Source organism: Naegleria fowleri (assembly GCF_008403515.1).
Source record: "Naegleria fowleri strain ATCC 30894 chromosome Unknown tig34, whole genome shotgun sequence".
Classification (NCBI taxonomy): domain Eukaryota; phylum Heterolobosea; class Eutetramitea; order Acrasida; family Naegleriidae; genus Naegleria; species Naegleria fowleri.
Window position 1 is genome coordinate 369535 of NW_025407966.1, and position 24937 is coordinate 394471.

Genomic DNA, 24937 nt, shown 5'->3' on the forward strand with positions numbered 1-24937 from the left:
TTATTTTAGTTCTGTTCGAATAAATCATAATTCTTTTTTATATTTATATAATCTATGTTGATTTAATATTCAACATAAATCATTGTTCCATGAAACTTCTATATATTTGATAAAAGATATAATAATTGTACGATTTTGATATTATCGATAATGAACATCTTTTAACTCTTCACTGTTTTCTTATTACGTTCATTATAACTTTATGTAGTAAGGAAAATGAATATGTTAAAGAGGAGAATGTGAATGGTTTGTTTGTGGTTGAAATTAATATTGTAGCATCAAGAAAACGATGATGGTAGGAGTTAATAGATATAGATTTATTTTTTGATGTAATTCATTATTGACATGTAAAAATAAGTTTTGTTCGCCAAAAATACGCATCCTCTCGTGTTGACTTCACTCTCTTAAATTTAGCCTCCAACAATTTAATAATTTAAATTATTGAACCATGAACCAACAACAACATTCAACAAGTACTGTCATGATCAATCATGCGAATACAGTAATCGCATAAGGAAGTGGGTTGCTAGAGGTCAACCGTATTGGAAGTTGAATCAATAGATAAGTTTCAAGTTGCAGCATTACATGATAATATTTTGTTTTCGTTTCAAAACTCCTCCAATTTGCATACCAAAAAAATTGAATAGATGGACCGTCTGTTGTGTCACGTCTGCGATTTTCAACAAGATCATACTCCTCAAGAATTTCAATCTCTCATGATTGAAAATATATCCCGACGTGTTCAGAAAGGAATCCAATTATTACAATGTAATATCGTTAAATTAATTCATTCATCATCATCTAAAAAGAAAACCGCCAATAACCATTGTGCACCATCACATCCTCAAAATTCTGTGAATGGACCTATCAACCGTGTTGTTGCAACAACAACAATAACCAGTGAAAATAATTTTCTAAATTATTGGATTCATGAAAATACATTTCAATCCCGAGATTTATTAATATCTAAAATATGCTCCTATATTTCAAATTCACTCTTGGAGAATGATGAATCATCGTCATCATTGCAATGCATTCTCTCAATAATAATGGATGATGATCCACACACAACACAGAGTGATTTATTAAAAGAATTTTGTGAATTGAATGTAAAGAATAGTGAAAGTGGTAGTATTGGTAGTGGTAGTATTGGTAGTGGTAGTATTGGTAGTGGTAGTATTGGTAGTGGTAGTATTGGTAGTGGTAGTATTGAAGAGATGGATGGTCTTGATTGGAAGGATTATTCTTTGATGAATAATGAATATTTTCAATTATTGATTTCACTTTGGAAACAACCAATTGACCATCATTCTCATCATCAACAACAACAACCACCATTACACACCAAAGAACAACAACCACATCACTCAATCATGTTGATGATGAAATTCTCCTCTCTTCACTCTTCATCACATTCTTCCATTGTTGAAAAATTTATGTGCATTCGAAAGGATGAACAAATCATTTCTTCTCAATTGAATCATTTAAAATTGAATTATAATTCTGATACCATTCGAGCGATATGTTTATTTAAGAAATTTGTAAATATATCAATATTGAATGGATTATTAATATTATTTCATAGTATTAATATTTCGAATATCATTGGTGAGGAATGATATTATAAATTCATACACTATGAAATACAAAGTAAAACACCAATGGATCAACAACATGATTCTTGCAATCAATATTGATAAAATTCTTGAGAACTTCTCAACAACACTCAACAATGGTGATCATCACATGTGAATAATAATTAATGGTCACCACACACACACACATATTCATTGATACATTTCTCTCTTATTCTTCATCTAATAATAGTAAACCCATTTCACTATCTTTGACTTGTATGGTCTTGTAACATCCAATGGCATCTGCCAATATCACTGCTAATAAATGTTTACAATATTTGGATTCTTTTCTTGCAATCACACCAAATGCAAAGGATTGACAGGTACAATAATTATGAGAAATACACTTGTAGGATTTGAATGAGGAAGAAGAGGTGGTGGTGTTCATGTTTGAATTGTAATTGTTGTTGTTGTTGTTGGTTAGGTGATTGAGTTTCAAACCACTACTATTACTTCTACTACCACTGTGAGTACTACTACTACTACTACTTGAATAACTCCGATTCGATGTTGGTTCCACTGCATATAATTCTCGTTGTGATGGAGTGGCCATGTATTTAATAATCTTTTCTTTATCCAATAATTCAAGAGCATGAACTAGTGTTGTAGAAGGAAAGAGATGAGCCAATTCTTTTAATACTTCATCCGATACTACAAGATTAGAAGAAGTGTATGAGTGATAAAGGTGATAGAGGTGATGATGAAAATTGTGTTTGTATATGGACATTAAATGATACACAATGATGATGATCATAGTAATTGTAATATGAATTCCAAAGATGATGAAAGCCTTTTTGATATAAAAAACCTACACGATTTAGAGTCTCGTATCGTTTCAAGTAATTGTTCAAGCATGTATGGAGGTGATGTGGGTTGAATGGAGATATTGTTGGGTAGTGATGATGATAAAGGAATTGTTGTTGATTGTTCCACAATGGCATCGTGGGTGGAGGGAGGAGGTGTGATCATTTTTTTTTCAAGTGTGTACTGGAACATGTTTATTTACAACAGCATTTCAATGCATTCAAAACAAACCCTCCGAATATTACCGTTTGATGTGCACATTCGAGTGAAACGTGCACACATTTTCACCACTACACAGCCATTTCCATCTTGATCGTAGGATGAGGTTCATAATCTTTCAATACAAAATCTTCAAATTTAAAATCATCCATTTCCTTCACATTTGGATTTAGGTACAATTTTGGAAAGTGTTTGGGATTTCTCTCTAATTGTACTTTCAATGGTTCAATATGATTCGAATAGACATGACAATCACCACAACAATGTACAAAATCACCTGGTTTCAATCCACATACTTGTGCCATCATACAAGTCAATAAAGCATAGGATGCAATATTAAAAGGTACTCCTAAACCCATATCACATGATCTTTGATACATTTGACAACTCAATTCTTGTGTATCTGTATCCACCCAGAATTGACATAATAAATGACAAGGTGGAAGTGCCATTTGAGGTAAATCTGAAACATTCCATGCAGAGAGAATAATTCTACGATTGGTTGGATTGTGACGAATGGTATCGACACACTTTTTCAACTGATCAATACCTTTTTGAGAATAATTAGTATGCATGGTTTCATAGTGTGCACCCCAATGTCTCCATTGAAATCCATAGACTGGTCCTAAATCCATCTCTTCACGATGAGTCAATCCAATGGAATCTAAATATTGTCGACTTGCATTGCCATCCCAAATGTGAACATCTTGTGAAGAGAGAGTACGTGCATTGGTATCACCAGAGATGAACCAAAGTAATTCCTTTGCAACACCTTTCCAAAAGACTCTCTTGGTGGTGAGAAGAGGAAAGGTGTGATTCCTTAATGAGAATCGTAGTTGATATCCAAATTTGGAAATAGTACCCACTCCGGTACGTTCGGATCGAATACTTGAACCCGAATACACGATCAAATCTCTTAAAATATCCAAATATTGGAATTCTTCATGTCGACGTTCAAAGGTTAAGAATTCATAGTATTGAATTCGATCCTCTCGACGGGTGGGTTTCATTCTTCGACGGGTGGGCTCATCATTTCCATCCGTCGTCATCATCACTTGAATGAATACTCCACCACTGCCACTACCACCACCACCACCACCTTGTAAAGGTATGCTTGTATAACCATTGAGAGAGGGTAATAAACGAATTGGGAAATAGGTATCCACTTGAATGGTATTAGTATTGGTACTGCTGGTACTAGTAGTAATAGACTCTACAATATTCGTGTAGTGAATCACATGCGTGTAAGGTAATAATATCTTATAGATGGTACTACCACCTGCAACGAATACTCGATGAAATTCATTGATGGATAACAAGGCAAATAATTCATCGATATTCTTGACAAATCGAGTGTGAGAGCATGATTCAAAGGAAGAAGAAGATGTCATGACAATACTCACTCGATTGGAGAGTGGTTTGAATTTGGCTGGAATGGATTCCCAAGTTTTTCGACCCATAATGACTGCATTTAATTTGTGAGGTGTTGGAGGTGGTGGTGGTGTTGTTGTTGTTGTTGTTAAATCTGATGAATCAGATGTAGTAGTAGTGGTAGTAGTGGTAGTAGTGGTCAGAGTGGTCAGAGTGGTTGTAGTATTACCACAGGTCAGTGATGATGAAGAGGATGGTGACTGTGATAATGTTGGTGGTTGTTGTTTGAACATGCTTGGAGTTCGGAATACGAGAGGATCCCGAGAAGTAGTGATGGCCTGAAAATGTTTCAAATCTTCTGAAAGACCATCTTCTCTCCATGGAAGATCACCCTTGTAGCCAATACCATTGGATTGGAGAAGAACAGCAACGACTGCCTCTAGAGGTGGAATGTGGTGGTATTGGTGGTATTGAGTGAATTCTTGTGTGGTATTAGAAGACATCATCATTCAATTGTAGGTAGTAGATTAATTTTTTTTTAAAGAGTGTGTGTGTGAGAGAATGAGTCTCTCATAACGGTCTGAAATTTGGCGTTTCTCATTTTTAGCGCCAAAAAAAATAACGCTCGAGGGCCACTGAATTCATTGAAGAAGCCTTTCCCTCTCTCTCTCCATAATCTTCGTATATGAGATAAAATTGATCTTGAACCTCTCCTATTACCATCGGAACATGAGCATACCTTCAGCAGGATCTTCCTCATCAGATTCCCTCTTCCTTAATCAAATCATTCACGATAATGACGACTGTACAAGATGTTCTCTTTTTAAATATCTAGATGATGATCATTCCATGTGCCTTACGAATGAACATCTCAAGAATTCGGCATCACAACCATCATTCTCATCATCAATGATAGAAAACAAATCATCACCTGGTGTTGTTGTACTTTGTTTTCAATTATTAATGGTTCAATTACGAAATTATTTGATTCTTAAAAAAATTACCTCCATTACACATTTACATTTAGAGAATAATGAAATTTCATTCATTGAAGATGGAATTCGAAAATTACCTAATAATTGTCCTTTACTCTCATTGCAATATTTAAATTTGAGTCATAACAAATTGAAATCATTGAATTTATTTAATTTAATAAGACTCTTTCCAAATTTAGAGTTTATCATGATGAGAAATAATTTAATATCTCAATTAAATTCTCATTCAATACCAATTTATGGAAATATTAAAGTATTGGATTTGAGTGAAAACAAAATTAAAAAGTTAGATGGACTCTCTTCTCTCAAATATAGTTTACAAGTATTGAATATTCAAAAGAATGAAATTGAAACATTGAATGACATGTCTCAAGTATTGGAATTGGAACAATTAACAAATATTGATTTTAGAGGAAATCCAATTCAATCCTTGGAAGAAGAAAATTTGATCTTTGAAGAAATTTTAGAAAAGTGTAATAATGTTTGGTTCATTAATGGTGCAACGACATTGGCATGTCCAATAATGGATCGAGAGGAAAGAGATTTACAAGAAATGATATGGACAAGGAGTGGTTTCCATCCTTCAAGGAATGGTTCTTTATCTGAAGCTTGTCATCCATTGGATTACCATCATGACCATCATAACCAAAATGACCACCAGAACCATCAGAACCAAAATGACCATCACACCCATGACCACCAGAACCATGAAAATGGTCGTTTTCGAATGGTGAATAATCATCAAGTTCCTCTCAGGTACACTTCAAGTACACTCAGAACCGTCCATTCTTCTCCTCATGATCACAGTCACCTTCATTCATCACTTCATCATCATGAACCACTTGGACTACACAAACATCCTCCTCACAAACATCCTCACAACAATAAGAACTCTCTCACACACATCAACACTACCATGAATAATACTCCCATGAATAATACTCCCATGAATAATACTCCCACTACCACGAATACCACCACGAATACCACCACTAGTAATGAAGAAAAGAAGAGAATTGCAGCTGAGGAACTTTTAAATCGACAACACAGTTATATTGCTGAACAATTGAATGGACAATCTCCTCCTTTTCACAACATGAGAATGAATCGATCAAGAGCATCCTCCATAACACCACTTTTAAATGATTCAGTAATTGTGAAGAATTTATCGAATTTTGCAAAGGTGAGAAGTAAAAGAAGTGACAGCTGTCCATCCATACCTTCTCCTCAGAAAGAAGTCTCAAAGAAAGAGGAGAATCCTCTCAACAGGACCACGCATGTATTATCTGCTGAGAGTAACAACAAGGAGAATGATCAACAAGTTCTATCACCACAAACACTACCACCACAACAAAAAACACCACCTTCAGCACCATCCATTCTCCTCACCCATTCTCTCTTTGAAAAATTGCATTCTGAAAATAGATCCTTAAAAGAAACATGTTTAGATCTATCTCATCAGATCACGACTACTACTACTACTACTACTTCTAGTACTACTGCTACACAAGAGTATGATGATGGGAGAGATCGATTAGTTTCTGAACAAAAAGAAGTAATTCTCACACAAAACAAGAATCATAATAGTTATCCAGAGAATCATGAAATATCAGAGAAAGATATTCTTTCTTGTCATGAAATTTTGAAACAAAATCCAAACAATAGATCCATTTCCATCAAAGAGAGAGCAAAACAAAATATGTTAAAAAGACTGAACATGTAAAATTTTTATTGAATATCCTCACTTTCAAGATTATACTCTTCGTATATACTTGCAACAATTCGATTCTCAACTGTGGAAAGCTTGTCAATTAAAAACTGACCAACGTCTTTGATTTTGTTGTACTTGTGAAGAAGATCAATTTTCACTTTTGAACGTTCCTTAAGAGATCTAGAGATGGAATGTTCGGAAAGTATCGTCGAAAAAAAGAAATTCCAAACATACCTTTCTTGTTGTCGCAATTCTTGAATTTGTTTTTCCATTTCTTGTATCTGCTCTCTTCTTGAAAATAATTCTTCCATTTCCTGTTCACTCATAATAAGATGAGAACTTGTATGAACAAAATGTTCTTCTTGAGAGACTTTTGAACTTGGAATGTCCTCATCTTTAGAGCTCTCATGATTGGAATTTTCTTCAAATTCTTCTTCTTCTCCTTTTAACAAATCTTTCTCAGACATTAACAAATGTTCATCATAAAATTCATCATTCCTTCTACTTATATCATTCCTTATCATCAACAAAGCTCCGCTAAGGGTGGAAACATTTCGAATCTTTGTCACCTCCGAGGACAAGGATGGTTCTGCACAAGGAGAACGATCATCCTTTTCCTTAGATGTCATTGTCCTTTTAGATTTGAGATTTTTCTCAAGGATGCTGCTTCTTTGAGGAGGGAAAACAGTTAATCGTTCCTTTTTTTTAGCAATTCTTGTTTCTTTTGGGATCATGATGGTTGTCGTGGAATTCTTTGTGGTAATCTCAGGCACATCGGTACCTTTCAATGAAGAAAGTGTTGGCTCTTGATAGGAAATAAAAACATCTGTAAAGGAATAATTGTTAGAAGTACTAAAGTAGTAGTAGTTGTTGTTGTTGCTGTCATTTCCTTCTTCTTTCTTCTCTGACATGACATTTCTATCACTGTGTGACTCCGATGTTAGATCATCATTGGATTTCATACTTGATGTTTGAACAGATCTAATTAAATCTGATGAGGATTGCAATGAAAGAAGAACAAGACGATTCGTCATCTTCCTTGTAAGAACACCTCGTGTAAGTGCAAGGATTCTCTCTCCATGCCTCTTGACCATGTTCATTCTTCTCCGAACGGTCAAGGCTCTCATCAATGCTTGAATGAGAGGAATTATTGAAATAACACAATGAAAGTGAACTCTTAACGAGTTGCCTCTGCATATCGCTTGTATCCTCCTTAATGCATTCCGTGAGAGTTCAAACATGTTGCATTCTAAAAACTGTCGAATCACTGCTTGAAAACGTTGAATTTGATTCCTTTCGAATGAAAAGTGTTTCATCACAAGTGTGCACCTTGCAAGAGTTTGAAGTAAAAGGACCTTCGCACATCTTTCATCTTTCAACACAGATTCAATCTTATTCTCTTGAATGTCTTCTTGTTTGAATTCTTCTTCTAAATGTTTATCATAAGAGTCAGTCAACATTGAACAACAGAATCTCTCTTGGTTTCTTCTTTCTTTCTCTTCTCTGGTCATGTCCTCTTCCAAAACACAGCTGTAATATCTTGAAGAAGGATAGAATGAATTGTCTTTCATAGGGGAATGGGGACTCTCATCAGAAATCACTTTCAAATGATCCTCCAAGCCAGATGGAGCTCCATTCAAATCATGAGAAGGTTCTTCTATTAATTCATCCTTGTTGCCGAGAGGTCTTTGATGACTTGAAAGTTCTTTACAAGCCTTGCATTGGCATGAAAGAAAGCTTTTCATGGTTTCATCAAGGTCATCATCCAATTGGAAGGTTGTTGAAGATAGGACATCATCATCTTCATCCATATTGTTTCTCTCTCGATTGCATGCAATTTGGAAATGATTGGATTCTTTCAAATCTTGTTGTTTAAATGATAGAACAGACTTGTTGGAGGGACTAGAGGCTTGTTCTTGCAGAGATGCTTCATGGTTGCGTTCGGAGAGATGAAAGAGTCCTAGTTGATCTGGTCTGAACATTTTTATTGGAATGTGTGAGGCTTTATTCCCTTTTTCTCCAGTACCTCAAGGAAAGGTTTTCAAAAAAGACCAAAAAAAATGAACCCGCAGCAACCACCTCCTCCTCTTCCCATGTATGCTTCTTCCCTCCTCCCACAAACCAGCAATACTGCAGTATCATCTTCGGTACCACCTCCATCCATGATCAATGTACCACCTCCACCGTTACCAAACATGATGTATTCTCCTCAGCAATCCTTTCCACCACCTCCACCACCCAGAGGATCATCCACCCTAGTACCACCTCCTTCTTTTAATTCAATTCCAACAGCAACAGGTTCTGTACCACCACCATCATCATCAATACCTCCTCCTACATTCATGCCTACCTTCGGAATGATGATGCCTGGATTTGTTCCATCATCCATGGGTGCTTCTACAATGAACGCTTTTCCTTCTTCCTCCTCTTCAAGGAAGAGATCTAAAGAAAGTGAAGATGAAGAAGAGGATGATGAAGAAGATGAAGAAGAAGAAGATCAACAACCAATGACATTGAGCAGAAATAGTGGTACACCAACAAAACCACCGTCCACTACATCTCCTTCTGTTACTAATACTGTACATCATCAATTCATGCCACAACAATATGCATTGCCATCCTCAACGACAGCTCACAATGTAAATTCAAAAAGTTCTCCAACACCTAAAAAACAAAAACAATCATCCAAAGAAACATCAAACAAACAAACAAAGAGTACACAGCCATCAGCAAGCACACAAAAACAACCTGAATCTTTGAATGCGACAACTAGTAGTAGTAACAGTGGTACTTCCACTCAACAACAGAATGCGCAAGCGAACACTCAACCCAATGCAAATATTCCACAAAAATCAATTTACCATCCTTTTATCAGCGGTGCAAACGCATTATTTGGAAATGATTTTATTTGTGATGAATCCATTAGAAAATTAGGAGTATTTATTAATCAAGTTTCTGAAGATGGTTTAGAAATTGAAGGAAAAATTGGCTTAATTGTTCAAAAAGGAACACAAGAGAGAATATCACCAAGATTAGAAAGTGGTTGTGAAATTGTATCTGAAGCTATTATTCAAAGATCAGATTGTGAATTCGTTTCTAGAATTTCTCAACATACATTCAAACACGTGAACAAATTATTGAATGAAAGATTTTCAGCCATGAGAGAGGCCCATAAAAGAGGTGAATACAATGGACCATTAATTGAATACAAAAAGGCCCAAGAGACTGATAAATTCTTTGCTTATTATTTACCAGCATCCGATGATGATGAAAGAGATGAATATGGACAACTCTCTCACAAAGATATTCGAGTGACCTTTGATACAAAAACTGACAAACCCATTCGAGCAATGATTAAGACACGATTAGAAAGAGGAGACATTGATTTCTCATGTCCTCATCGTTCTCATGATTTTAGAGTTTCATTCAGAAAAGAATCAAGTATTGATAAATTTCCAAATCCTGATGTCGATCGACCCAAGAAAGTTCGTAAAAAGGATAGAATTTCCTATTTATTTGGATTTTACAGAATTGATTTGACAAGTGTCGATTCTTTTAATTGTAAAAGAAATGGTGAAATTAATGAGGATTCAAAGTTTTCATGTTATGAAATTGAAGTCGAATGTGATGTGAAGAGGCTATTTCAAGTGAAATCTAATTTAGGGGAATTTGTAAGACATTTGAAAGAATTTTTAGATACATTGAGAATGTTGTGCTTGGTTTGTGATTTGTCACCTCAATCTCAACCACCTCAACACCAGCAGCACCAGCAGCACCACTACAATCATTCATCGCATCAGCACTATCAACCAGTCAATTATTATCAACCCACTCAACAACAATACCAACCACCACAACATCCACCATCTTTAAAAAGAAAATAAACATCATCGTCTGTTCATGAACGAATTTCGAGATGTTTCCGCTAACAACATGTTGATCAACATAGGTCGTTAGATTGTTGTGACCCAACTGACTTGTTGGTAGATCCAGTTGGCGCCATGAAAAATTTACAAAAAAATATTTATCATTTACTTATTGATTGTTATTCGTTTATTATAAAATTAGGAATCCTTTGAACGACCATACCATGACGACACAACAACAATCACCACAAACGAATCAAGTTTCACCGGAATATATTGAAATGATAAATCGAATAGAAAAAGAATTGGATGATGTTTTTGAAATGGAAGATGGAGAACAATTTTGTTTTCAATTATCTAATGAAATCGTTCGGATCGGATTGAATATTATTGAAGAACGACATTTTGAAAGGGAAAGTGTTTATTACACGGTAGACGATTGTATGGAAAAGATGTTTGCAATTCTTGATGTAAGTTGTTGATCTGAACAAGAAACAACAAAACCTCTTCTGACCATGTTTCAATTCTTTTTGATAACAATGTGTTATTTCAATGAACTCCAATAACAACATCCTTGTTGAACATCCTACTTATTTCAATGAACTCCTTGTTCAATCATTATCATTATAACAACATCCTGATTGTTCATTACTCGACTAGTATACATTCATTCCAAAGGATGAAGGAGATGGAGAAATGGCTTTGAATCATTTGCAAGAAGGTTCTTCTCCTCTTGAACCAAGTGCTGAGCCTTTGAGAATACCCAATGATTCTTGTGCAAGAGGAAGTGTTCCAATGAGACGTAAGCCTCAACCACCACCACCTCCACCTTTGTCTCGAGCAAACAGTGGAAGACTATCAAAAACATCCATTCGTTCCTTTGGTCAGAGTACTAGTCGACTTGCTGTTCTGAATAACAACAACAACAACAACAATAACAATGGAATGAATGCACCCAAAGATGCAATCAATACAAGTACGAGTACTGTCAAATCCACAACCATTCGGAGTAGTATCGCCTCAAGCATTTTGACAACTGCCGCCAACAAACACACGACAAATAGACCAACGAATAGTATTGGTGCAACAGGTGTGGTGCGATAGAATAGGTGCAATTGATTGCATCCAGATGGTTGAATAACATGTTGGAAAGTTACTTTGATTTGTCATTCAGATGAGAGAAGTTGTCAATTGTAAATTCAACTCGTTTCTCTCTCTCTCGCATTGGACCTTGGAGGTATACCACACGTGATCACTGATGATTAAATAGTTTATTCGAATGCCAATGAAAATACTCTTGACTATTCTAAGAAATGCACTCGAGAATCAGATGATTTTTTGGATGAACTCGAACGAATACTTGATCGATTACTTTTCATACTACTTGTCTTTCCTGAATTTTCTAAACCATGATAGGGTAAAGGCTCTGATTTCAACGAATTTCTATTGTTTTTAGGACTTGAGACATAAATGTTTCTGGATGGAATGTAATGTGTGGTGAGAATAGGTTGTGTGGAATGCAATGAATGACTGCTATTAGTACGACTAGTGCTATTCATTGGACTATACATGACATTGGTACCTTCTCTACTCGAAACAGTAGTGGTGGTGGTGGTGAGTGCTACTGGTGGTGGTGAAACATTGTGAGTTGCAATGGAAGAGAGAGTGGTCTTCATATTGGTGGGTCTCTTGAAATATTCATCCAATTCGGTCATGACATGTGTCATGTGTCGTGCAGTGCAAGCTCCACAACTATTTGTTGAAGAATCATTAAGAGTCATGTGAGAGTTGGAAGAGACTGTGGTTCCAGTGAATAATAATTTGGATGTGTTCCTAGATCTCGTTGTATCGAGAACAATATTGCATGACAATTGTTTGTCTTCATAAGTCTTGTAAGATCGAATATATTCCTTATTTCCACAACAGCATATACAATAAAATCGAAACAATACATGGGCATTCACTCCAAAGAAGAGGATTATTTCTAAAATTGGAATTGCCAACACATTACTATATCGAATACCTAATGGAATGTCTTCAATAGAGACTTGATCAAAACCATATAAAAATGATACCACATTGAATTGTGTCACATCCAAAAAATAGAATAGAAAAGTGATGAGATAGATATAAAATTCTAATCTCTTAAAAAGAATATTAGGAAATTCATTCTTCCATGCACAACATAAACATTGTTTAAAATAAACACAACAGTTCAATATCCATAACAGTGCAATTCCACCTAATATTAAATATTGTAAAAACACTAATGCAATCGTATTTGGATCGTATTGTGAAATTGAGGAATCACTACTTGGAATGGAATTTAATCGATTGCACACGATAGGTGAATTCAATAAATCTTCATAACCAATACTACCACTATTAATATTATTATTACTACTATTATTAATAGTATCATTATTATTACGACTACTGCTATTATTACTAACACTACTACTAGTATTATAACTATAATTCGGTTGAGTATTAAATTTCATAAATATAGAATGTACCACTCCAATACACATTGTCACACTTCCAATCAATAGAATCATCACCAGTGAATAGTATTGTTTTTTAGCATTTGAATTTTTTCTTGATTTCAAATCAAATCTCACATTATACACAAAAAGAGAAAATAATCGAGCCAATAAGACAATTCCCCACAAATTTGATCCCCAAAGATAGTGAAACCAAATGTATGTGAAAATGCAATAAATTCTTCGAGTAGTAAATGATCCTACTTGATTCGTTGCATCTTCTGGTCCATACCAATGCATTCTTATTAAATTATAATACAATAAAGTACCAATGGTCCACACAAGTATTGAAAAAGAAGATACTATAAATAGAATGGGTTGTGAAGTTTCAAAGAATTTGACACTTCCATTGTAAGGTATTAAACTCTCATAATAGGATCGAGAAGCATTTCCTTGTTTCTTTAATTTTCTCATATTAGAATATTCTCGAAATGTATATACTGAACAGACACACAAATAATGAATCATGAAAATCATTGAAATACCAATCAAAAAGAGACATAAAAAGAGTGACACAAAGGAAATGGTTAAATCTTGAATGGAATTGGAAGAGAGTAGAAATTGAGTGGAATTGACAAGAAGAATCATGGAGGTGGTGGTTGTGGAGGTTGCACTGTTCATAGTTCCACCACCACTCCAAGAAGGATTGGAGAGGTTCATGATGATGGTGTCAGTGGTGGTGGTGTTGGTGGTGATTTACAAAGTGATGACAAAAATAGGGATCAATAATTGGCGGTGATGATGAAGGTGAATAGGGTGGGGTAATTGTTTCCTTTGAATATCAAAGGAGAGTGATGCAACGTGTTGATAAAGTGTTTTTTAAATGCGTTGAAAATGATCAAATGAAAGTTGACAGGATGCTTTTGGTATCGATATCATCACTGAAGGATGAACCTCTCAAATTTGCTGAAGTTCGACAGTTAAGAACAAAATTGATCGAGTTTTTTTTAGCTGGGGTGTTCGCTGGATCATCATGATGGAATTAGTCCATCGAAAGACCTTTTCTTTCTGAGCGTCTCCCAGAAATTCCACTGCGTGTTGCATGAGGAGCGTTGTTGAATGAGGAATGTGGTGTGAAAGACTTTGGAATTTGACTTTTAGAGTTCAACCACACTCGAGTACTCTTCAGAAAAAAATGTTTCCTTCCAAAAATTGTTCTCTTTCATCATCTTCGCCGTACGACATTCTTCAAGTTCCCTCTCATGCCTCTCTTCATGAAATTAAACAACAATATAAAATTCTTGCAAAATTATATCATCCCGATGCAGCTGTAAATTTCAATAATCATTCATCCTCTACAATTTCTACTGAAATGAATCATCATGAAAAATTCATTCAATTACAACAAGCCTATGAATTATTACGGGATGCTAAAAAAAGAAGAAATTATGATAAACAATATCATTTGAATAAGTATAGTTTAGAAAAACAATATATTGGTAATATTAGTGATTTTGTATTGTTATCGGAAATGAGATTTAATGAAGAGATGGATTGTTGTGAGATGGATTGTCGATGTGGAGGATTGTATATCATTTCTATGAATGAAATTTCAAGTAGTAATGAAACAACACTTGGTTATTTCAAGTCCTATAATATTAATTGTAATAATTGTTCATTGATTATTCAGGTTGAAAATGATATGAATGAAGAGAGTGATGATAGTGATACATTGGAAAATACTAATGATGATCATTAATAGCAATGGAAAGGTATACAAATGGAAAAGCATTAAGAATGGCAATATAGTTCACAAGCACTCTGTGGCAGAGGCCGAATACGAAGACATTCTTATTTTCACTGATCTTCAATTCTTTCCTGTCACAATTTTATCACCATGTAACTCATTAAGATTGGAACAATTTGACCAATGACAAGGAATCCTTGTAAACCATATGATTGAAGGCTATTAAAATAATAGTGAATAATTCAATAATTTAATATCTACATGTAATGAGGAAAAGCATTCTTTGAGGACATTTCAATCTCTTGTCGAAGCTCTTCGGGTAATAACGCAAGGTCTTTTTTCGATAAAACACCTTTTGGTAAATATTTAAGTATTTTCGCCGCATGCTCTTTGATAAGTCTTGCTTTTTCTTGTTCGATGATCTTTTGTTTCTCTGCAGCTCTTTGCATCTCCTTGTTTTGTTCCAAAATTATTTGTTGACGTTCCATTTCTTTCATTTCTCGTCTCTGAGATAAATAATCTTCGACATCTCTTCTGAATTCTGCCATCTTCAATCGCTTCTTTTGAGCACTTAATTGGGCAATTCTTTCGTCGTCTTCGAATTTTTGTATGAGCATTTGTCTAAATGCTTCTTCTTGCAATTTTTCTTCTTGTTGTCTGTTTTGTTTCATCATCAATTGTTCATGGTTAACTCGAAGCATTTCCATCTTTTGTTGTTGCTTTCGTTCTCTCTCTTCAATTTCCTTAAGTCTTTCTTTCTCTCTCTTCTCTTCTTCATATAATTCGTTGAGAAGTTCTTCTGTTTCTTCCATGAGTCTTCTTTGTTTTTCCAATTCTTTGGATTGCATTTCAAGAAGTTTGTCTCTTCTTTCTTGCACAGTGGCCTTCTTGAGTCTCTCTTCTTCTTCTCGCATTTGCAAATATTTTTGGTATTGAATAATGCTTTGTTCTTCCAATTCCTTTTGTCTTCTTTCTCTTTCTTTGGATGCTTCTCTTGCCTTCTTGAATTCTTCAATAAATGATTGAACTTGCTTTTTCTTTTCTTGTCGCTCTTGCATTTCACGCTCTTCCTCTTCCATCACTCGTCTTGTTATGGCATCCACCATTTCCTTGTCTCTGAGGTATTCTAGATAGGCCATTTCTTTTTCACGTTCCTTTTCTTCCATTTGTTGTTGAAGCTTTTGTTTTGCCAAAATGTTTTGTGCTCTCTTTTGCTCTTCAATCTCATTAATTTGTTGCACAATCTTTAATCTCTCCCTTTCCATTTCTTCCTCTAATTTTTTCTCATACTCCCTCTCTTGCTGTTGTACTTGTTCCTTTGCTTTGAGTTGACGATCTCTCTCGACATTCACGTAGGCAGTTCGTAACTTTAATTCCAATTCCCGAATCTCTTCGCTCTCTGCTCGGATTTGTTGTATGGTTTTTTCGGCCTTCATGGTTTCTCTCTTCCGCTTCTCAATGGCCTGGTTGATCATCTCATCTTGTCTTCTCAATTTCTCTCTCAGCATGCGCTCCTTCTCTTCCATCTCTTTCATTCTCTCTTCCTGCATTGCCTTTTGGTAGGCAGCCAATTTATTGCGTTGTCTGATTCGTTGGATTTGTTCATCGTTCATTTTTTTTGTTTTTTCTGAGGTGTGTTGGCGCCAACTCTTGTTGAGAGTGGTCGTACGTGTTGGCGCCAAAAAGAGGAGCAGCTGCTACTCCTCAAGTGTGAGTTGATGCGACACCACCATAACACATCACAGAGTCACCACCACCAGCACCAGCACCACCAGCACCATTACGAGATGAGATTCATCATTTTCAATCCATGTGAATCCTACTAATTCGACAGATCGAACAGCCAAGAACATGTTCCTCTCCATTCTCTGGATGATTACCACCAGAAGGACATTTTTGTGGACCTAAACATTTGGCAAGTTGACTCTTGGGTGTTTTGGTGAGTTGTTGGACTTCTACTTGTTTACGATGGCACTTGTCACAAAAGTGAGTGGTTCCCCAACAAAACCATGTGGCAATATTACTATTGGTGGTGTGTGTATATGTGTGTGTATATGTGTGTGTATATGTGTGTGTATATGTGTGTGTATATGTGTGTGTATATGTGTGTGTGAGTATATATAACAACAACAACACAACAACAACAACAAATACACATGAAGTAGTTATTAATTGAATAGAACGTCAACAGTAAATAATTGTTGTTGTTGTTGGTGAATCAATGTGAATGTGTGTGTATTCGTTCTTGACATCAGGAATCACTTACCAACAAAATTTACACTTGTACTCGATGAATTCAGTTCCATGTAAATCACACACCAAATTACTTCTCACGCTTTTCATACAACATGATCCACATTTTAAATCTTGTTCATTGAAATCTTCATTCTCATCATCATTTTCACCACCACATTGAATCTTTCCACCATAATATGGATTCTTACATTCATAACAAAGATAATAAGCAAAGGTATTCATGGCATATTCTAATGGTTTCTTATAATACTTGCCATGTTCATTGGTAACTTCTTCACATTTCAAAAGACCTTCATGATCCATTCGCATTAAGGCCTTTCTCTCAACCATGGATTTCAATGCTCGAATAGGAAGGATTAAATCTTTGAGAGAGTAGTGTTCCACCACTTGATTACATAATGGACATTTTTCAAAGTTGAATGTAATTCGAGCACCTGACCATTTCTTTTCAAGTCTCTTTCGAATACATTCATAGTGGAAGATATGTCCACATTTCAATTCAATACATGGTGCTTGTTTTAAAGAAGAGGTGTAACAAATGTTACAAAAATCATCACCTTCTTGAAGTTCAAGTTCATCACTGCATTGAAGACATCGCAAATGAAGAAATTCATCTTTGATACCACAACACAAGTGTCCACATTTGTGTACATGAGAACAAGCATACTTGAGTTTCTCTTGACATTCTTCACTCGTACATACATCCTTTGAGGACTTGTCAATCATTTTATCACAAAATCGACACTTTTTAGAATGAAGGAATGCATGATACGATGCACAGGTAAATTGTTCATGGTAAGGTATTGAATGACAATTGGAACAAAATTCAGTGGAACATATTCGACATCGGAATCTGTACTGTTCTTTGTGTACCTCAGTCTCACTTGGAGGTCTTTTTTGTCGAATAATTTCCTGAATGATTTCTTCTCGAGTTCGAAGCACTCTTTCAATCACAGTTCCACAGTTTGGGTTTGGACATTTGACAAAAGTATTACTATTGAATGCCTTCTTCAAACCCAAATCAGAGAGTCGTTCCTTTTCCTTTTCTGTCAATACTTGGGAAATGACAGTTTGAGGAATGAATTCAAAACAACATGCAGCTGGACAAGGAATACAAGACAAATCACAAGAGGTATTATCGGATTCTTCCTTTTCGTCCATAAATTGAGAAATGCAATTCCTCAAACATTCAGCACAAAACGAATGGACACAATGATCAAGAAAAATTGCCGAGTCAATTTGCAAACTTTTTTCACATCGATCACACTTGATACATTCTTCTTCTTGTTGTTGTTTCTTTAACTCTTTCAAATCAGTCAGATGAATTTGTCGTGCAATTTGTTCATCTTTCCTTTGTTGATCAGGAGAAGTTGAGCTTAGTAAGTACGCATCTCCATAATAGGAAGTGAAATCTTGTTGGTATGAATTGAAAGGTGAAAACCTTCCAATGGGTTTCGATTTTCTTTGAGGAGTCACACATGATACACCTGTCGTCTTTAACATATTTCTCAAATTAAGGCAATCTTCAATATGATCTTCAACATTTCCATATTCGATGCTTTGACAGCACACTGGACAAATGACTTTACCATTACAATCCTTTTCAATTCCATGATCTTGAAGATAGACTCGACTTTGCTTTTTACAGTCTTCATAACCAGGTGTTCTGGGAGGAGAAGATGAAGGTGAAGTAAGCATTCTACTATTTCCACCACACGTTGGGTCATATTGGGAGGAGGTTGAGTGGTTGGTCAATGTTGTTGCTGGATGATGATGTGTTCGATGATGATGATGAGGTTCCAATAATAATGAATTTGCTGAATGTTGATGATGGGACGACTCGACCCAAGTCGGACATGTTCTTTCCTTCATTTCTGATAGGATATTATTAAGAAAGTCAATGCCTCAATTCCGCAGCAGCAGCAGCAGCAGTAGTAGTAGTAGTGGTACGATCGTTTGTGTGTGTGAGTAATAAAAAAGCAAAAGTGATGGTTATTTCTTTTGAGGCAAATTTTTCAAAAATGTTTTGGCGCCACAACATTTTTGAAAAATTTGTAACTGTACAGTGTATACTGTCCTAATGTCCAAACTACTACTCGATTCATCGAAACTATACTCGAAGAAGGAATGAATGGAGTGGATTGAATGGATTGTTCCAACCTATGATTCACACATTTTACTAGTGCTGAGAGTGTTGTCGACTCTTTTTTTCAAATTCATGCAATTTTGCAAGCAATACAGCATCCACCTTCTGTTGTAAGAATGCATTGAATTCTGTCACTCCCAATGTTTGAGCCATTTCTGATAATTTAGATCCAAGATAGGAATAGAAATCCATATGTAGGAGAGAATCGTTTCGTGCAGATTGTCGTTTTCGATCATATTCATTCTTCGTCACGATGGTACCAGGTGGTGATTGAGGTGAGAGAGTGGAGGAAGAGAGTTGTTCATCTTCTCCAGTCAATCTCTTGGCCAATTCATTTTGCTCATCAATGTCATACAATACTTGAATACTAATTGCCAATATGGTTGAAAATCTTTGCAAAATCTCTGAATCTGTACTAGGGTAGAAGGATAATAATGCTAACGTACTGTATTTTCTATGGAAGGGAGAAACAATAGAATCGGACAGATCAGTCCATGCATCAATGAATCGAAGTAAAAGTTCATGTTGAGTTTGAGGAGGTGGTTTTGTTGTTGCGAGTAGCATGTGACCACCACCAATACCAGCACTAATACCAGCACCACTCTGACCAGAACTCGAACCAACACCACCAACACTCATAGCATTTGGAGTCGTTGTAGTAGTAGTAGTGGTGGTGGAGGTGTTGTTATTGTTGTTGTTGTTACCATTATGATGATCATTCATGTAAATCTCTCTCAATGTTCCCTCCTTGAGAATGGCATCAAAAATTTCATACAAGACATTCTTGCTGAAAAATACCAATCGAGAAAATACACACAAAAATCCAGTCAATACATCACTCTTCTCTTCATTGTTGAGGAATATTTCTATCATTTTCTTTACAGGTCTTGCAAAATTGATGGAAGCCTCCACTGGAAATTCAGTAAATATCGTCTCAATCACTGTACTGCATAAATACATGGCTTTTGGTTTTGTGTTGCAAAGAACGTTCAAAAATATGGAACCGAGTTGAGGACCATAGGCACTCAAAAATTGTGATTTTCCAAGAAGCACATAACTTTCAATCAATCTCAGATTAGGCATTACATATTCCAAAGTATGGTCAAAAATTTTCACAATATTTGGAAATAGAGAAAGTAATCCCTGTGTTGGCTCTGGAGCATATTGCATGGTGATGTGCCATAAATCAAGACCCTCCTCAATGAAGTACAAGTGTTCATCTTGATCTATATCTGTACTGTATTGAATGAGTGGTAAAAGGAAATCATACAAGATTACTGAATTATGTTCAAGTAATTTCACAATTTTAGAGAGAGCAGCAATCACTTGAGTTTTCACGAGTGTAGAGTCTCCAACAGAGTTCCAGAAAACTGGTAAAATTTTCACCAAAGTTTCACAATATGGTAAAATATTATTCTCCATCTTTTCAACCACTGTACATATTAATGACAAAAGAGAAAGTTTAGTGTCTTCCTGTTCCACCTTATCCAATAGCTGAACAAGAGCGCTCATAAATGGTTGTAAAAATTCAGCAAAATCTTCAGCTCTCAATTCAGTGTCTTCACTTAGAACGATCTTTAACGTGATCAGAGATGTCAATTTCATGACAAGATCTTCACTGTTGATAAGTATGGTTACCAGTGTACTGAGAATATCCTTTCTAACAAGATTGTCAAACTTCTCTACCCATCGTCCAAGTAGCCACATGCATTTCCTTCTAATAATGTTGTACCTTTTGTCCATTGCGAACGATTCAGTTGGTAACAACTCTTTTCGTAGCATGTGAATGTACCATTGAGAGAATTGAATGTCATTGTAGAGATTATATGAAGCCCAACCAATAGCACTGTAACATGAATCTCGTAGTAAAAGTTTATCCTGTTCCAATGAGCCATACGTTTCTATAGTTGTGTGAAATATTCGAGAAGATGAGTATTTCCTTATTGATACACATACAGAAAAAAAAAATTGAATAAATACATACCGTTTAGTACCTTCTCAGTGAATTGAATGACAAACTTTGCAATTCTATTTTCAAACGTTCCCATGATGGCTAAATAGAAATATTCACTTGCTGCCTTCGTAGTGTCTGACCAATCTAATTCTTGTTCTTTAACAAATTCTTCTGGATCTTCATCCCATTTCTCTAAATCAGTTGGAGAATTTGTTAAATATTTTGTAATCAAACATGAAATAAAGTTTTGTAGTACTTGATCTGTATAAAATTGATGGTGAATAATATCAAATGCCTCTTTAGCCTCTGGAGAGCCAGATTCATCATAATGTTGACAGTCCGTAATCTGTTTCAAAAATGTTAAAACTCTAAACAAAATTTTATAATCTGTCGTAGGCGCCTTTGGATCACATTCAAACATGATTTGAGAAAATAGCATTGAATATGAGAGTAAATGTTTCCTAAATCCAATGCTATGTTTTGCTTGAATTCTCAATGGTACCTTAATGAATGAAGAAATTAAAGTTGTAATCTTGTGAAACAGTTCTAAATTTGTGTTTTGAGATAAAAGCATGTTTTGTCGTACAGAGTAAAATTTTGAAATAAAATCCAAAAGTGATGTTAAAAATTCCATGAGGGTTGTGTTCTTGTCAATGGCCGACAAACCCATTACTGCAACTCTCCATATTATCCGAGTGCAAATCAAACAGTTCTTGTATTCCAAATCATCAATATTTGAACCAGATTGGTAAATCTTGTTTGCGTAATAGAACCATAACTGACATATAAATGGAGTAATGTCACTCGAGAACTGAACATTGAGTCACCACATTTGTCAATGAATCATTTCTCTTATTCAAACTTACCTGTTTAAATGCTTTTTTCCCCTCATCCAAATTTGTTCTTACTGCTTGCTCTTTTACAAAATGTTTTAATACTACTAAACATCTATTCCGAATATTTTCATTGGTTGATGCAACAATACAATTTCCGATTGATGAGATTAAATTTGTCCATCGAGATGGATAGTCAATTCTGGAAATCTTAGAAGTAGCCAACGCCAATTGAGTAACAAATTGAGAATTAAATAGTACCACATCCGTATTGGTGAGCAGAATATTCAACAAGCCTTGTTTGAGATATTCTTTTTCTTCTTGGGATATGGAACTGCAGCAACCGATGAGGAATAGAAGGCTTCTTCAGTCTGAACCTTGATGATGATGTTATACTTACAAATCCATGTTTGGTCTCCAATATTTATCCACAGTGTTTTTGAAACAAATACTTGATAAATATCTGACATCCATATCAACATTGGTATTAACAATGATTTGCTAAATATCAAAAAAGTTTTGCATCCATCCGATTCGGATTGAATGAAACACACCAAGGTAGATACGGAAGAATTGAATCATGATGAATGGAATTATCATTTTCAATGGAATCAACCATGAAGAAGAGGAGGTGTGTTGATTCAAATGATTGGCATATAAAAACATTAAAAACGTACCATGAGCAGGGACAAGTATCCATTCCGCTTCTCAATTTCCAACAATGTCTTTTCTGCTGATTTTTGTTCTCCTGTTACTGAAGAGAGTGATCTTCTCAACACTTCGCACAATTCGTGTTCATCATTGGGAGAGAGAGAAGGCAAATCATTCCGAGAAAGCCTTTGAGTCATTTTTAAAGAAACCGAACAGCAAAATTTTGAAAGAGAGATTCTTTTTTTGAGGAAGTGTTCTTTGTGAACAAAGCGTCATCAATTATTGTTAGTACCTTATTGAGAAAGTTATTGTTTCACCCCTTTGAAGAAGACTTAGCTGGAATTGAGATTTGACAATTGAATGCAAAATTTTTTATTATTAGGATAAAATCAGTACAGACATCTCATTCTTCTGCAAAGAGTGTGGAAAGGGAAGGAAATGGATTTTGTTTAGCGACGACCAGTATTTGCTTGTCATGAGAAATATATCCTCTTACGAAACCAGAAAAAATCAAATTAGAGAGAATGCACTCTGCTTCATCTAAATCGATAGGATCATCTTCAACAAATTTCAAGGCTGCTAAAAATGTGGGAATTGGTATTCTAGCGCTTTTCTCTTTGTAACAATACACTCTCCTCAATAAATTTCGATATACGACCACCTTAATTTTCTCTAGAATTAAATAGGTACCATCTTTGATAAAGAAATTCATATTTTCTGCAAGACATTTCTTATAGGTTCGTAAATCTCCAGTTCTACAAGCTTTTGAAAGCTCCATAAACTCCATTAAATCATACTTTTCACATAACGCCTGTGTTGGATATTTTCCTAGCATTAAATTTACACATGCCAAATATCGAATAATCATCTTCTTATTTTTCGTATAATCTTCGTGGCAGTACGTCAAAGCATATTCTAAATCTTCTTTAGCTTTAACAAATTTGGATTGTAGTATAGCAACTCGTGCAGCAAAGAATCTAAAAGTCACCAATTCTGAGAGAGGATAATTCAAATCGTTTAACACTGCTTTGCTGATGTATTTCGAGCACCAATCCAAATTGTTTAACTTGAAATAAAATCTAATGAGCGTATTTGTAATGTGCAAAGATGCCCATTTCTTTGACTCTTCAATGTTATTGGTTCTATCTCGATTGGAAGCGGCCAATGCTGTTTGCAGAGTCATTGCTGCTGCAGCGAGTGGGCTTAATTTATGAGAATCTTCCGAGTCTCCTGTTTCTCCTTCTTGCTCTTGAGCATCTGCTGCTTTTACAGCCGCCCGATATAGCGCACTACTTAGGAATTTCATGAGTTTAACACTCCAATAATTTTCCTTATCGAATACTTGATTAATAAATTTTTCTACACTCTTTTTCATGAATTCAAAGGCATTCTTGTAGTCCTCCATTTCAAATAAATAAATCATGGATTTGAAATAATCATAGAGAAATGGTCGATATGAAACTTTGGAAATGGCAGAATCCACAAGTTTTTCAATTGAATTGATGTTCGGAATTTTGCCAGTGGCTTGATCACCATAGAATGTTTCGTAAAAGTAGTTTTCGTTCAGAAAATCTGCTGCTGTGTAGGCATCTTGCTCCGTCAAAGCCTGTTCGATCCCTTCAAGAAGCGATTGCATTTTTTTTAGGTCATGATGATGAGCCTCACTCACTCGGGTCAATCAAAAATATATTCATCACCAGAGAATATTGTAAATATTTATTATTGCCATTGAGGATGATCATCCAAATCATCTTCTCCAAATCATTACAATCATCAATATATTACAACCAACATTATGAATTGTAAAATTGACCACAAAAATTATAGTTGAATTTCTTCATATTCCGAAACTCAAAACACTGCTTCACACAATCAACTACCACATACGATGATGATTTCTAATCTAATAAAAGAAGGTAATATTTATACAATGTTCGCTTTGCAATACCTCCAGCTTGTTGTGTCCATTTCTCAAAAACCATTCAATTCTCATCGTTTCATGTTTTGGAATCACTCGATACGTGTCAAATTCTTTCCGAATATATTTCCGAAGAAGAGTTGGATTTTCCTTCTTGCTTGCTGCTCTCCAAAATTGTCTGTACAAGGAGAGTACTTGTTTCTGAAGTCCGCTGTACTTGGGAATTTTTGATTTTAAAAGACTCATGACGATTTGTTTTTAATATTTTTATTAATTTATAAATTTGCTTTTCCAAACTTGTCAAATGAGGCATAATTTAAATTGGTCAAAAAGGTGTGCGAATTGT

The 24937-nt window shown here is 35.2% G+C and overlaps 13 protein-coding genes across 13 annotated transcripts; 5 read left to right on the top strand and 8 right to left on the bottom strand.

Annotated features, from left to right (window-relative positions):
* Positions 1-1049: 1049 nt before the first annotated feature.
* On the top strand, positions 1050-1619 carry FDP41_003500 (uncharacterized protein; the record flags this gene model as incomplete). Its single annotated transcript, XM_044706812.1, has 1 exon — positions 1050-1619. The coding sequence occupies one exon, from the start codon at positions 1050-1052 to the stop codon at positions 1617-1619; it is 570 nt and encodes a 189-aa protein (XP_044562221.1).
* Positions 1620-1806: 187 nt separating this feature from the next.
* FDP41_003501 (uncharacterized protein) lies at positions 1807-2606 on the bottom strand (the record flags this gene model as incomplete). The annotated part of the gene is made up of 2 exons (XM_044706813.1): positions 1807-2288; positions 2450-2606. The coding sequence occupies 2 exons, from the start codon at positions 2604-2606 to the stop codon at positions 1807-1809; spliced, it is 639 nt and encodes a 212-aa protein (XP_044562222.1).
* Positions 2607-2731: 125 nt separating this feature from the next.
* FDP41_003502 (uncharacterized protein) lies at positions 2732-4534 on the bottom strand (the record flags this gene model as incomplete). Its single annotated transcript, XM_044706814.1, has 1 exon — positions 2732-4534. One exon carries the CDS (start codon positions 4532-4534, stop codon positions 2732-2734), a length of 1803 nt encoding a protein of 600 aa, XP_044562223.1.
* A 226-nt stretch (positions 4535-4760) lies between these two features.
* FDP41_003503 (uncharacterized protein) lies at positions 4761-6749 on the top strand (the record flags this gene model as incomplete). Its single annotated transcript, XM_044706815.1, has 1 exon — positions 4761-6749. The coding sequence occupies one exon, from the start codon at positions 4761-4763 to the stop codon at positions 6747-6749; it is 1989 nt and encodes a 662-aa protein (XP_044562224.1).
* Positions 6750-6754: 5 nt separating this feature from the next.
* Positions 6755-8719, bottom strand: FDP41_003504 (uncharacterized protein; the record flags this gene model as incomplete). Its single annotated transcript, XM_044706816.1, has 2 exons — positions 6755-6917; positions 6972-8719. The coding sequence occupies 2 exons, from the start codon at positions 8717-8719 to the stop codon at positions 6755-6757; spliced, it is 1911 nt and encodes a 636-aa protein (XP_044562225.1).
* A 78-nt stretch (positions 8720-8797) lies between these two features.
* FDP41_003505 (uncharacterized protein) lies at positions 8798-10621 on the top strand (the record flags this gene model as incomplete). Its single annotated transcript, XM_044706817.1, has 1 exon — positions 8798-10621. One exon carries the CDS (start codon positions 8798-8800, stop codon positions 10619-10621), a length of 1824 nt encoding a protein of 607 aa, XP_044562226.1.
* A 206-nt stretch (positions 10622-10827) lies between these two features.
* On the top strand, positions 10828-11707 carry FDP41_003506 (uncharacterized protein; the record flags this gene model as incomplete). Its single annotated transcript, XM_044706818.1, has 2 exons — positions 10828-11073; positions 11264-11707. 2 exons carry the CDS (start codon positions 10828-10830, stop codon positions 11705-11707), a joined length of 690 nt encoding a protein of 229 aa, XP_044562227.1.
* A 197-nt stretch (positions 11708-11904) lies between these two features.
* On the bottom strand, positions 11905-13806 carry FDP41_003507 (uncharacterized protein; the record flags this gene model as incomplete). The annotated part of the gene is made up of 1 exon (XM_044706819.1): positions 11905-13806. The coding sequence occupies one exon, from the start codon at positions 13804-13806 to the stop codon at positions 11905-11907; it is 1902 nt and encodes a 633-aa protein (XP_044562228.1).
* Positions 13807-14281: 475 nt separating this feature from the next.
* Positions 14282-14845, top strand: FDP41_003508 (uncharacterized protein; the record flags this gene model as incomplete). The annotated part of the gene is made up of 1 exon (XM_044706820.1): positions 14282-14845. One exon carries the CDS (start codon positions 14282-14284, stop codon positions 14843-14845), a length of 564 nt encoding a protein of 187 aa, XP_044562229.1.
* A 245-nt stretch (positions 14846-15090) lies between these two features.
* On the bottom strand, positions 15091-16446 carry FDP41_003509 (uncharacterized protein; the record flags this gene model as incomplete). The annotated part of the gene is made up of 1 exon (XM_044706821.1): positions 15091-16446. One exon carries the CDS (start codon positions 16444-16446, stop codon positions 15091-15093), a length of 1356 nt encoding a protein of 451 aa, XP_044562230.1.
* A 190-nt stretch (positions 16447-16636) lies between these two features.
* Positions 16637-18787, bottom strand: FDP41_003510 (uncharacterized protein; the record flags this gene model as incomplete). The annotated part of the gene is made up of 2 exons (XM_044706823.1): positions 16637-16856; positions 17100-18787. 2 exons carry the CDS (start codon positions 18785-18787, stop codon positions 16637-16639), a joined length of 1908 nt encoding a protein of 635 aa, XP_044562231.1.
* Positions 18788-19268: 481 nt separating this feature from the next.
* On the bottom strand, positions 19269-22870 carry FDP41_003511 (uncharacterized protein; the record flags this gene model as incomplete). Its single annotated transcript, XM_044706824.1, has 5 exons — positions 19269-21136; positions 21220-22000; positions 22056-22356; positions 22423-22523; positions 22700-22870. The coding sequence occupies 5 exons, from the start codon at positions 22868-22870 to the stop codon at positions 19269-19271; spliced, it is 3222 nt and encodes a 1073-aa protein (XP_044562232.1).
* A 206-nt stretch (positions 22871-23076) lies between these two features.
* On the bottom strand, positions 23077-24309 carry FDP41_003512 (uncharacterized protein; the record flags this gene model as incomplete). The annotated part of the gene is made up of 1 exon (XM_044706825.1): positions 23077-24309. One exon carries the CDS (start codon positions 24307-24309, stop codon positions 23077-23079), a length of 1233 nt encoding a protein of 410 aa, XP_044562233.1.
* Between the last annotated feature and the right edge of the window lie 628 nt (positions 24310-24937).